The 13,096-nt window shown below is 38.3% G+C and overlaps 1 protein-coding gene across 3 annotated transcripts in view; it reads right to left on the minus strand.

Annotated features, from left to right (window-relative positions):
* Smpx (small muscle protein X-linked) overlaps nt 1-13,096 on the minus strand; it is a 127,256-nt gene that overhangs the window by 30,460 nt on the left and 83,700 nt on the right. For all 3 annotated transcript variants that reach the window (XR_004515794.1, XR_004515795.1, XM_019205001.2), the window contains one exon: nt 3,431-3,517. Coding sequence is in view for 1 of the 3 variants with exons in the window: in XM_019205001.2 (XP_019060546.1) it covers nt 3,431-3,517 (87 nt within the window). In the remaining 2 variants the exon portion in view is untranslated. The remainder of the gene's footprint in view (nt 1-3,430; nt 3,518-13,096) is intronic.

Consider the following 13,096-nt stretch of genomic DNA (forward strand, 5'->3'; position numbering starts at 1 on the left):
GATCTAAAGTTTGGTAAAATAAAGTTGGAAGAAGAAAACAAGTAATTTCCATGTGACATAGAAAACAGTAGAACATCTGGCAACTAATAAAAATTACCTCTAGTTACGTTTTCAAATTTAATTTGGTATTATATCTTCAAACTATGCCTGACAGCACAGATCTGTAGAACTTTAGTGCATAGCTGGCTTTAAAACAATGTCTTAGTCCAGAAGGTTTTCAATGTATTGTTTGGGATGCAGTGACTGCCTGCCTTTGGTCCCAGGATATATTTAGGAAGGAATAACAAACTGAAAAGTGTAAGGGAAATGTCTTTGGATATGAGAAAGATGGATGGAAACATATTTTAAATGTTCTATCACTGCTGTTATTTTTTTTTTTTGCAGTTTTAAGGCAAAATCCATATCCCATCCTTTTTTTGTGTGTGGCTCCTCCAATGTGCAACTACAGATTATTGCTTAACTGATTAAACCCAAAAATGTACACAGTCACAAATCCACACCTTTATGTACATAAACTGAACACACAAAGAACAGTGACTATGAAACAATAACGATTTGGTGTGTGTGGCTCCAACTCATTACTGCAGAAGCAAGCTGATGTTTAGTGCACTCCTCCTATTCACTGCGGACCTGGGAGCAAGGTGTCAGAGGAACATGTGACCACCGTGGCAGCCATGAGAACACGCCTCAGATCAGATTACTGCAGGGAGAGTAATAGAATGAAGGCCCCAGTTGCCCTGCCTTGAAATCCACCCATCACTACAATGAGGTCACATTTCCCATGGCTGCTGGTAACCAATGACCGTGTGCAACAGGAATCGCAAGGCGGGCCAATGATCCAGTGAGAGGAGACTCCTCTGAGGAGCGCTTGGAAAGGAGAATTAGCCAGAGAGCAGCACAGAAGTCTGAGCTGCTTTGCTGACACCCCTCAACCTCTTGCAATCCCCTGCACCACAGTCTGATGGCTCTCTCAGATTCCTGCAGCTCCCTCCCATATTCCCTTACAAGTGTTTCCCCAAATAAATGTTATACCTACCTAAACCCAACTTTGGATCTGCTTCTTGGAGGACCCAAACTAACACAGGCCCTAAGGTTCCTGTTTCTAATTCCCAAATTGGTTAGAACCTAAAGGAAGAACATGTTCAAGCTTCTCCAAACTACTTGATAGACATTTCCTTTATAGAAATGCTTTTAAATTGCCTGTTGGAGGGGATGAGTAGACACACAATATATTGAAGCACTGTTCTTCCACTGAGGGCTAATGGTTTTTTCCTATAGTCGTTTTCTCTAAATCTGTTACAGTGCTGATGAAACAGCTAACGTGTCACCCACTCAAAATGATAAAGCAATTCAATGTAGACTACACCTGCTATAAATTTCTGAAAGATACTGTTTCCCTGAGTCAGTATACAGAGCCATAGGACTGGCTGTTTTTCACCATGCACACACACTCATCATTTATAAACATGGATATGGAAGCAGTAATTAAAACTGTTAATTAAACATACACTCGGTGGCCAGGTATTCTAAAATGTTCCTTGCTGGTCTTGAGGAGGAATTTTTAACTAAGCTACAAAGTGTTGCATTCTAAAAAATATGTGTAGCAGTGAAATGAAAATGTTTCCTGACTTATAAATGTTCCCATGGTTGTTAGGTGGGTAGGTCTTAATAAAGAAGTATGAAGGAGAAAAATGTTTCCAATTCTTTCTGTTAAGTTTCTGGGTAAGTCACACTCACTATCTTTGTAACATTCAAAATGTACTGTATTGGCACACTTAACACATAAAGCCAATATCTATATGTATTTATATGGCTATGTGCAATGATGTATATGAATATATGCAGATTAATAACATTTAATACTGTGCATCTTCAAGTTATTAAAAGCCCAGTGCACTGTGCTCTTTATGTATCAAGGTAAGACTTTTTGCACTTGATTTGCTAAGGTGGCAAGAGTGGAAAATTGTAAGGGGATATATTTAATAATTTGATGTTAGGATATTGACTCAGGAAGGGGAGTTATTAGTGGTACATTTTTAAACTGAATCTTTTGTCATCTTTTAAAAATATAATGGAAATCAGATTCCACTTCTTCTATAAACTTATTCTGAGCATTACAATAAATGAAGGCATGAACAAACAGATTCCAGGTGGCTTTATCTGACTATAAATACATTCTTTTTTTGTTTTGTTTTGTAAATGTTTGAATTGAGAAGGGATATGACATGGAGGGCATTCTTTGGATGGAGAAAGTGTGTGCTATGTACCATAGCAGCAGTCTCAGTTTCAGAAATAGATGTTGAGAGGAGAAATGCTTGGGGGTAGGCGATCACAGAATATTTGCAGATCTTAGCAAAATGGTGAAGCATTTTCCAACTATCTCCCTCTTTACTACCAGATGCCCTACTGAGTTTTGCTCCAAACTCTCCGGTGTGGGGCAGTACAGTCTGTGCTCATTCAGGCTCAAACACTGGAAACCACAGTAACAGCAAGCACACTGATAGCCGTTCTAAGCTACATGCACTAACTCATTTAATCCTCACATAACCCTATAAATATAGTACCAAATTACTCTTGTCCCTTTCTTAGGGTAGAAGAGACTCAGGCACAGGGGAGCCAAGACATATGCCCAAGGCCACCCTGTTAAGAAATGGCTGAACCAGAATTAAGTTGTGTTTGTATCTTTTAAAGGGACCAGATGAAAGGGAGAATATTTAACAGAAAACCCCAATGTACTGTTTTATGGCTTAATGATGATGGTGTCTCAGTCACAAGAGAGATTTGGGAGGCTTAGTGGGATTTTGTCAATACCTTTCAAATCACTACAAGCAAGCAATTATTTGTCTTTGGCAAAAACCAGCCCTGCATATGAGGATTTGGCTGTTAAGCCCCTGTGCTAGTCTCATGCCTATGTCTGGTGGGACAAGTGCACAGAGAGTGCACTCCAGTTCTGTGAGCAAAGCAAAGGGCTCTTTAGAGGCCCCAGGTTAGCCAGAGACAGCCATGTTCACAGGCCTTGTCAGATAGCTAAAGATTCATCCTTCCCATTGAGGCACATTCTCCTCTTCACATCTGAGAGGGTATCTTTCTGAGTTTACATGAGGAACCTACAGGCCAATCTAGTGACTATACCTGGGCAAAAGCATCTGAGAGACTGTGCCCTTCCTACCACATACAAAATCAATGAACAACTAAAAGTTAAGCTCAGTATCTTCAAGTAATTGTGCCAGGCAATTAACTTTGGCCGAAGGGAAGGGAGAGATAGAGTTTCCTGAATGCCTGAATAAGACAACTCCAGCTACCTCCATACTGTATGTTGAATTGTTGATACACAACTTTTTGCCCCTCCCTCATCCTAGAGAACAGGTCTGCCTTGCTGCTATCCTCCTATAGTGAGGAGTTTGTGCTCTGCTGGCTAAGTTGTCCTCACCTCTTCTGTTTCAGGAGTGCATTCTTTTCTTCTGGGGGGTTGCCCAGCTCCTGGCCGAAAGGCTCCCATTGGAATATTTATATTTGCCTAAGAGAGAAAACAGGATATATTTAGCTCAAGAAAAGTAAGAAATTGCAATGACATTCTGAGACAGCAATCATTATGAGGAAAAATGTGTCTGAAAAGTACATCTTCAAAGCTTTTATCTCAGGAAAATTGCTTGTAATGACAGTACAAAAATTATGCAAAGGAAAATGTGACTTCCATTTATTATAGATTTCTGGTATTCATCCTTAGGTCTGTGCAGTGATTTTACAATTCCTTGTTGGGTGGAAGAATTTAAATACAGCTTGTTCTTGCTGATACCCTCCTGTGGTGCATATTATTTTCCTCTCAGGGACAAGGGAAGAACACATAATGATCAGAAAGGAAGAAAGAGCATCCACAGAAGTCATCCCACACCTTAGCCCTCCTTGAAGTTCCTTCAGACTTACCATGGCGCAGGAGGAGGAAGATTCATACCCCCTAAACCGCCTCCTTTCTATTAATATCCCGCCACTCTTTCAGCATTGCCTTAAGTCTTTGCAGATGACATTCTTCTACCTTCTCCCCAGCATACTCTCGTGTGGGTCAGGAAAGAGTAAGGAGAGTGCTGGAACATCAAGTTCCCTTTGTATTACAACCCTTCAATTCTGGTCTTTTATTAAAATAACATACTAATCTCCACCCATAGTAAATATAAAATACCTTCTAGTATACATGAAATACTCTAAATTAGGATATGTTGGTATAATAATTTGAACTTGGGAAGAGAAGGTGTAAATTTGAATTTTGCCCATTTTGTCTGATATGAAAATGTGAAAATAATGCAGACCAAGATATCTTCAACCAGTATTTTCACTCACATAAAACATGCATTACATACTTAAAAAAACAGATTTTCCACTGAAGACAAAGTGTTACCTTATGAGTAACTGGATATGTGAATTTGAAAAGTTGAAATTTGATTTTGATGTTATAAATGTAAGAGATGCCTGAGCAAAAAAAAAAAAAATTTTGTTATCCTATGAGACAGGTTGGATGATTTTGATACTACACCAAATGAAATTGTTAGGAAGTATGATATGGTCCATTTCAAGTCACCTGGTATAAGTTCTGTTGCCAGGGGAACAATTAAATCATGACACATGAAGTAGCCAGTGTCCATGTTCATGCAGCCTGAAAGGTCTACACTCTGCTTCCATGGAAAACAACAAGTGGCTTTTCCAAACTAGGCATTAAAACTTCCCTCCCTACTAAAATAATGTGGATCCTACAGAAAGGAAACATCCCAAATTTTTATGATGGATAACAAGAGAAGTACATTAGTGTGGTAGCATTACTAGGACCAACAAGCCATGATGTATTTTTGATTACTATGTACCATAAGATGTAAGACAGGGGGAAAGATAGGTCTTTTATAGAGGCAAATATGGCCCTTACTTCATGAATCCTAACATGCACTCCTTTTACTGATCAGAATGTGTTTCAAAATCAATGGTATCTTACACTTTTTTTTTCAGACCAAGTCATACTATGTTGCCCAGGCTGGCCTCAAACTCCTGAGCTTGAGAGATCCTCCTGCATCAGCCACCCAAGTAGCTGGGACTACAGGCAAGCACCACTGCATCCATATGTATCCTATAATATTAATTGGCATGTTTGCTTTATTTCTTAGCAGGATATAAAAAGACAGTTTAGCTGAGAATGTAGCTCAGTGGTGAAGTACCCACTTAGCATAGATGAGGACTTGGGCTTGATCTCCAGCACCACAAAACCAACAAACAAAGCAAAAGAAAATAAATTAAGGTATTTCTACAGTTAGCACTTTTAGATTGGATAAAATATCAGGTCCTGAAATAAGGTCAAAACAAGGTAAATAAGAGAAGATGGTCTATGTTAGACCAATGGGCTATTTTCATCATTAGAGTTGAAATGAAAGAGGGCCAAAGTAAATATAAGCACTGTTTGGGAGAAGGTTAATGAATTAAAAGTTGTTAGATCACCTGCATTCAACCCATTTATGAGGTATCTATAGGGGGTATCTTTATAATGGTGAGTTTGGCTAAACCCATTTAATCAAGTATGAATGCTCTATTGTAGGTTGCAGTTTTCAGTAAGGGAACATGTAGATGTCATCCATAATAACAGGGTAAAACACATGCTATAAGACAACTACCTTTTCCTATTGGGAGATTAATTTTAGAAATTCATATAGCCTCTCTATGGCTCACAGGTAGTTTATGGTAGTGAGAAGAGCCCAATGCTAAGAGATGCTATGGATTCTCTGTACTTGGAAAAAAATGAGAGCTTCTCTGTACCACATTATCCTCATTGGTAGTGTTAATATTAGACTACATGAGAGGCTTTCAAACCTCATGACTATAAAATCTTTCCTTCAGCCAGGCATGGTGGTACATGCCTGGAATCCCAGCACTTGGGAGGCTGAGGCAGAAGGATCGCTGTGAGTTTGAGGCCAGCCTGGGCTATGCAGTGAGTTCAAGGTCAACCTGAACTACATAGTGACATCCTGTCTCAAAAAAATAAAATAAAATCTTTCCTTGAAATAAAGTATTGAAAAAACATTAAAAATGCATAATAGGGCCGGGATTTAGCTCAGTGGTTCAGCCAACTGTTTTGCAAGCCTAAGGTCCGGAGTTCGATCCCCAGTACCAAAAAATGAAAAATTCATAATAGGTGGAGATGGAGAGTTCAAATATTGTCAGCCTTGAGAGTCTTCTGAGGTCAGTATTATCCTCTTTGTTTTACTGATGAAGAAACTAAGCTTGAAAGAGGTTCATAATTTTCTCAAGGTCACACAAAAATAGTACAGACCAGGATTCCAAGTTGAAGCTGTGAAACTTTAGAGTCAGACCTTTTCACTGTACCAAACTGCTCTCTGAATAGTCTATTTCACTTGGCCAAAGTGAGCTCTAACTTGCAGACTTGTATTTTGAGATTAGCTTTTCGAAAGGGTCACACAAAATGGATAATTCTAGAGTAGGTGCAAAAGAAAAGCCACATTAACAAATGGTCCATTAACTCACTGACCTGACAATTTTTCTTCTTTAATGCATCACCCAAGAAATCAGGAACCTAAATGGCAGCAAATATTGACAGGAACAAAAGCAGCCTGAAAACCTGCCCAATGTCTCATCATTAACGGGCACTAATGAGACAGAGGAAAAGGAGTTCTTTGTCAACTGCAGCATGCATTCACCCATAACAAGGTGATCAGCGATGTTTTATTTAATGTAATTGAAGGGCAGTGATATTTGAGTCAAAAACCATAGACTAAATTATAGCCATAAAAAAATATTGAATTTGATAGGAAAATGTAGACCTGCAGATCTCTGTTTTATTCCATTGGCCAGAGAATTGGTTCATATTTTTGCCTTTTTCATTGATTTGTTCTGTTTGAATACAAATAAAATACTCAATTATTTTCACCTGAGCATTGGGTATGACATTTGCTATCCAAAATGGGTTTGGAACATAAGCTATATTTTATGAAAGGATAAACAAACACAAAACAAACTGAATATCAATGACCTAGAGTCAATATAAGATAGGGCTTCCTTCTCTATATAGATTCGTGGATGAGACCAGCTCTTGCTTTTTATTTCTTTTGGAAGGCAACTTTTTGTATTTCTTTTCCCTCCTTGAAGATTACTCATTTTAGATATTTTCTAAACCTACCCCAGCAGACCCAGTGCATCTCTTTCCCAAGCTACACATAATTTGTTATATCCTCCAAGTTGGGAATGGAAAAAAAAATCTACTAGATCATCTTTTGCCAGAACAGGATACAGTTCCCTGATAGAAGACCTATCTGATGTGAAATTAATACTATACTTGATCTCACCAGGTGAAGAAAAGTAGAAAGAATTCCCTGTAAGTTAATTCTACCACTCCGTTAATTATTTGTATTGTTCTCCTTGTTTGGCTCCAGGCTTTAAGCCAGGGGGATTCTGGAAACAATATTCCCTGCACAGCCACTCCTGTGTGTCTTACAATGGAAGGACATCTTTTGTCCCCCTTGGGGTAGATTCTGATAGCTGCCAGCCATTGGGTACTGACAATTTCTATTGAACTTTGCTTTCCACTGCTATTGTTCGCCTCTCTTCCCCTCAATTTGTGTCCCTACTCCGCCTTTCCTTTTCTGAGCCCACTGTGAGTTTTCTGAACATTGTGTATTTGTTTCCAACACCCCCCACTGATTCTATCTTTAGTTTTCAAAGGACCCCAGCAGCTCCTGCCAGAATCTATAGCCTCCCCCATGCCATTCATTCAGGACACAGGCAAAAGAAATTCTATAGGGTTGCAATTTTCAGTATTCCTTTCTGCTCTTTCCTATTCTCCCAGCCTTAGCCCTTCACAGAATGGAGCAGGATATGACATTTTGAGATTTATAACATCTTTACAGTAAACATTCAGAAAGAGATGTCTTTTCTGATTCGAAAATCAGAGTCCATTTTGAGAAGTTAACTTGAAGTAAGAGAGATAAACAGAAAGATACACTCATATATCAACTAAAATATAGTCAGTTTATTTTAAAATAAAATTCTACACCACTAGAATTCACAACTGCTTAGGGACTCTTGAAATATGGAATAGATTCAAAGTACACAAAACTTATCCACTCAACACAATTTTGAGAAACTCCCACTCAGCCACTGTTTGCACGCAGGATGTTTCACACTAATAGGTTTTCTTTTTGTCTGCTCTCAACACTTTTTGTTCTCTTCAATAATTTCCTGAATGATTCAACTGTAGTCTCGTCATCCAGGGAAAAGCAGATTTCAAGAATGTGCTGTACAGCTATTAAGATAATCGGTACAATTGCTTGGAAGCAGGTTGTATTTCTAAAGTAGTTCTGAATGTCAGGATGCAAAAATGACATCTTTTATCCAGTATATGACTGCTTGCCTTATGTCACAAGTACAGAGCCCTAGGCCAGGCATTGTAACAAATGCCTGTAATCTCAGAACTCAGGAAGCTGAGGCAGGAGGATCACCATAAATTCAAGGTCACCCTGGGTTTCTGCATGAGTTCAGGGCTAGCCTGAACTATATAGTGAGAACTTGTCTCATAAAAACAAAACAAACAAAAAACAAACCCACCAACGAAGTTCGGAGCCCTGCTCAGAACAGCACAAACCATTTGCTGAAGGAGCACAAAATCTACTTAAAGGTCTGTCTGACTGCTACACTCAAATTGTTGCTACTCTTTAGATAATTATTTAGAAATCGTAAATAATGTACTACAGTGGTTTCTGCAAGAAATAAGCAATTGACCAATGATCAAAGAGAAGGTCTTGGCTCTACTTGGCAATGCATATTTTTGTTCTAATTTTAAATAAAATATCGAAGGAAGCTATATATCATTATTGTGATCTTTAGTTTAATCAATGTATTGGATTAACTGAACAACCAAGGACAGTGATGCTCTATTCCTTTGTACCAACAACTGTCATACACATGAAATCTTTTTAAACTGGAAATCCTACACAGAAAACACTTAAAGTGCCTTACACTTGTCTGTATGGATTATTGGCGTCAAAGGAGACTGTTTTCTTCTTTCACGGAGATTTTTATGGCCTGGGCAATGAAGAATGGAAGAGCAATGTTAATGAGTGGGGAAGGAAAATAAATACTAAAATATGAGGCATCAAAATATTCTGCTGTGCATGTGGATTGAGTAGCAGTGGAAAACTTCCCATAAGAAAGCCACAAACTCACTAACAATGCACACTAAGAAGCCACATACTCACTAACAATGCAGGGCTCAAGTAATCGTTCCTTTGAATGTATGATAAAGGAGTTAGATTTAGCTTCACAAACAGGTTGATTAAACCAGAGGTAATTCAGTGGCCATGGTCACTTGTATTTCAAGACTATGTTTGTTACTGAGTCACTTTACTTTGCACTTTTCACTTCAAACAACTTGCTTTTAACATGACTTTAATTGCAGTAGGCTATTAGTTTCTTCACTGAAATGCTGACACTATTTCTGAATGTCAGTTGAATTATTTTAAAGGGAGTCACCCATCATCCATAAAATGTTAATTTTCCCTCAAGTAGCCTTGGCACTTTCCATTACCCTGGAGATTGCCCATAGCCACTCATCTAGCCTTGTGCTCTGTGCCAAGGTTACAGATGGTAAGAAACAATACTAGACAGCATTGTAGAGTAGTTCTGAACACAGGCTTTGGGATCAGACTGAACAACTGAGTTCAGATTCCAACTTTCCTACTAACAAGTAATATAATCCTAGATGTGTTATTTCATTTCTTCAAACATGACTTTATGATCCATGGAGATACTATTGCACTGTGTTAAATACGCGATAAACCCTGAATAACTATAGCTATTATTATCATCTTATTAATAAACCTTAGACATTGTTCTCAAGAAACTCATAAGCTATTAAAAGCTGACCAAAGGCTTAGAGTTCACTTAACACAACACCCTCCTTTTGCAGATCATGAGAACCAGGTGGGTGAAGTCACATAGCAGAGCTAAGACACAGTATTCTTTACCAGTCAGCCATGACACTCTCAGATCTCACAGGAGAGGACAAATAATACTTTGATCAATGGTGGAGAGAGTTGGCCAGTGACAACCCAGAGAATATTGGCTCTGTGTGAGCTGGAGCCCTGGGGAGCCCTGTGATGGTTCCCAAAGTAGGTATGTTTGGGAGAAAGAAGAAGAACAGGCAGGTAGTGCCAGTGGCCAGTGTCACTCAGTCTCATTAGGGAAAGTCATCAAGCAGATCACTGATAGGATTGGATTTCTCAGCAGCTCTAGCTTTCCCCACCACCTGTCATGTAAAATTCTTTCATCTGAAGGGTGCAAACTTAGTGTGGAGTGTGCTGATGTTACCTTGGTTGCAGTTCCCCACCCATCAATAGTGGTGTATAATAAGCAGGCTAGAGAGCCTAGAACTGGGTTGGCAATCCAAGATCCACAGGCCAAATCCAGCCTTATATTTTGAAATAAAATTTCATTAGATCAGAGGCACATTTACTCATATATATAGGCCTATGGTTACCTTGTGGTATAATAACACAGCTAAATAGTTGGAATAGATCAAACATCCCCAAAGCCTATTTAACTCTCCAATCCTTTACATAAGAGGTTTGCCAACCTCAGTGATAGAAATTTATCAGTTGCTCAAGAGACAAAAGCTTTCTTCTAGCTCTGGAAGAATCAGCTGATTCCTTCAGGATGTTTTTGTGACATGGCTGATATTTAATTAATACAGTAAGAAAAAAAAAAGAGTAGGCTTTACATCCCCTTACAATTCAAAGGCCATCTCTTCTTCAAGATAGATAGATGCAAAAGACACCTCTTCTAAAGGTGTGTCTAGTTCTGGAATGCCTCATATTCTCTTACAGAGAGGAGTTAGAGCCACTTGAAGAGAAAGGGACATTCTATGCATTACTTAGACATCTAGAAGAGTCGCCTCTTAAGGAATGTGTATACTATAAAACAGGCTCTCACCATACATTATTTTGTGTACTCATTATAACAATCCTCTTAAGTAATATACTGTCCCCATTGTACAGAAAGGTAAACTAAGGGCAAACTAAAGTCACAAGATTTGACACCATGTTTTCTAATATACAAAGGTGCAGTAACTCAAGTCTTAAATTGCCTGCCTGTAGAAAGTATGGTTGAAAGTAGCTTAAGTACAACCAAGTCAGACAAAAATAAGAGTTCTAAGTCATTGCTTCTAGAATTTTGCATTGCAAAATACTACCTGCAAGATATTCATTGTTTAGAAAATATTGTATATATTGCTACCTGTGTAAAAATAACGTAATTCCATTAGCAATTATGGACGCTGAGAAAATTTCCCAAATACTAACAGAAACCTTTAATCTAATTAACAACATTCCATAAAACTGGTATTCCAAGGTACACATTTTGAGAACTGTTGATGATGGTGGTGGTTATGATGCTGATAACAACTAGTTATTAAAAAATTACCATGATCCACACATTTGCCTAAGCATTTACATGTATTAAATTCATTTTACCCTCACAGAAATAAGGTATTCTTATTAATTCCCTTCTTGACAGATGAGAAGACTGAGGCACAAAGAGAACAAATAACTTGCCCAAAGTCAGGTAGCTAGTACATTCTGGGGACTATGAGCTTCTGAAATACAGGACTCCAGTTTCAACTCATCTTTGTGTACCCTACATACTTAGTACAGTGCCTGGCACATAGTCTTCACCTGGGAAATGTAGTTGAACTGAATTAAAGATAAGGTTCCAATAAAATGAAGTGACTAGAGGGTTTTGAAGAAACCACTTAAGAACTTTAAATGATATTTACACAATTATGTACTCCCTCATAAATCTGGATTTTCTATTTGTTTCAGAGAGGACCATTATCTCCTCCTATAAACTATTGTGTGTAGTGTAAACATTTTCATATTTTATCTAATGTACCCTACTTAAAGTTAATGCAAAGATGATAGGAAAATATCAGATAGTGCTTATCCTATTTAACCACAAGAATAATATTTCACTTGAAGGTGCATTAAATTGGGCTTTTTGTGTGGCATAAAATAGAGTGGAAGAGGCAAGACCACATCCGTAAGGAATCACTGTATCACCCTTGTTAGGAAAGTGGATGGATATTTTTACAATGCAGCATAACAGCTACTGAGAATAATCAATAGCAGCTTTTTAAATATTAGAGATGTAAAAATATATCAAGGTCAAATTGAGTAAATAAAATGCTGTTGAATTTTCAGTGTAGATTTGAGTGAGGCCAGAGTGCCTGAAGGAAGACAAATCAACATGCTTTCAGTTTTAAAAGGAAAAGAAGCAAAAAAGGCCATGTTTGGGGGTACTGCAAAATGGAAAAGGAAGTTTAATGTTTATCACTTCAGGAGATTTAAGTGTAATGATAAAATGGTAGTATTTCTCATAACTCTGACCTAATCATTCCTGAATGATCCTAACTAATAATTGTTGATCTCCAATGAGTGCTTACTTACTACGCTACTTTCAGCATCTTATAGACGAAGCCCTTGATGAGTACTACTATGATCACCATTTTACATATTCAGAAATGGAAGCATAGAAAGGAAAGTAATTTTCCCATGATCCTCACTGACACAAGATGGTGATCTGATTCCAGAATCCACGCTGCTGTTTATACATGGGTAAAAGAGAAGATTCAAAGGCTCAACCATGTTCACAGGTCTGGGAGACAAAATAATTACCACTGTCACTGTCAGGATATGTCAGAGACCCATGAGGTAGGCACCAGAGAGCTAATTGTCACAATGTGGAATGGAATCCTTGCCAAATGCATAGGCTTCTCCTTGGTGGCTTGTTTAGTGACAGGTTTCCAGAGGTTGTTATGCATCCTGCCACTTTAGAACCTCATCAATTTCAGGATATGCATAAGTCACAAGGGGTAAAAGTCTGTCCCTCTCCCCCACCTCCCCCACAAATGTGCGCTACATTTCTAAAACCCTCAATAATGTGTTCACAATCCAGCCACATGCACCTTCCCTCCAAAACTTGGCCAACCATTTGTGGTTGAGTTTATGCTTTGATAGATGGTGCATCAGATTTGAAAAATTCAGGAACTGTTTCTTGT

This window comes from Fukomys damarensis, unplaced genomic scaffold (assembly GCF_012274545.1).
Source record: "Fukomys damarensis isolate Sample0158 unplaced genomic scaffold, DMR_v1.0_HiC HiC_scaffold_39, whole genome shotgun sequence".
Classification (NCBI taxonomy): domain Eukaryota; kingdom Metazoa; phylum Chordata; class Mammalia; order Rodentia; family Bathyergidae; genus Fukomys; species Fukomys damarensis.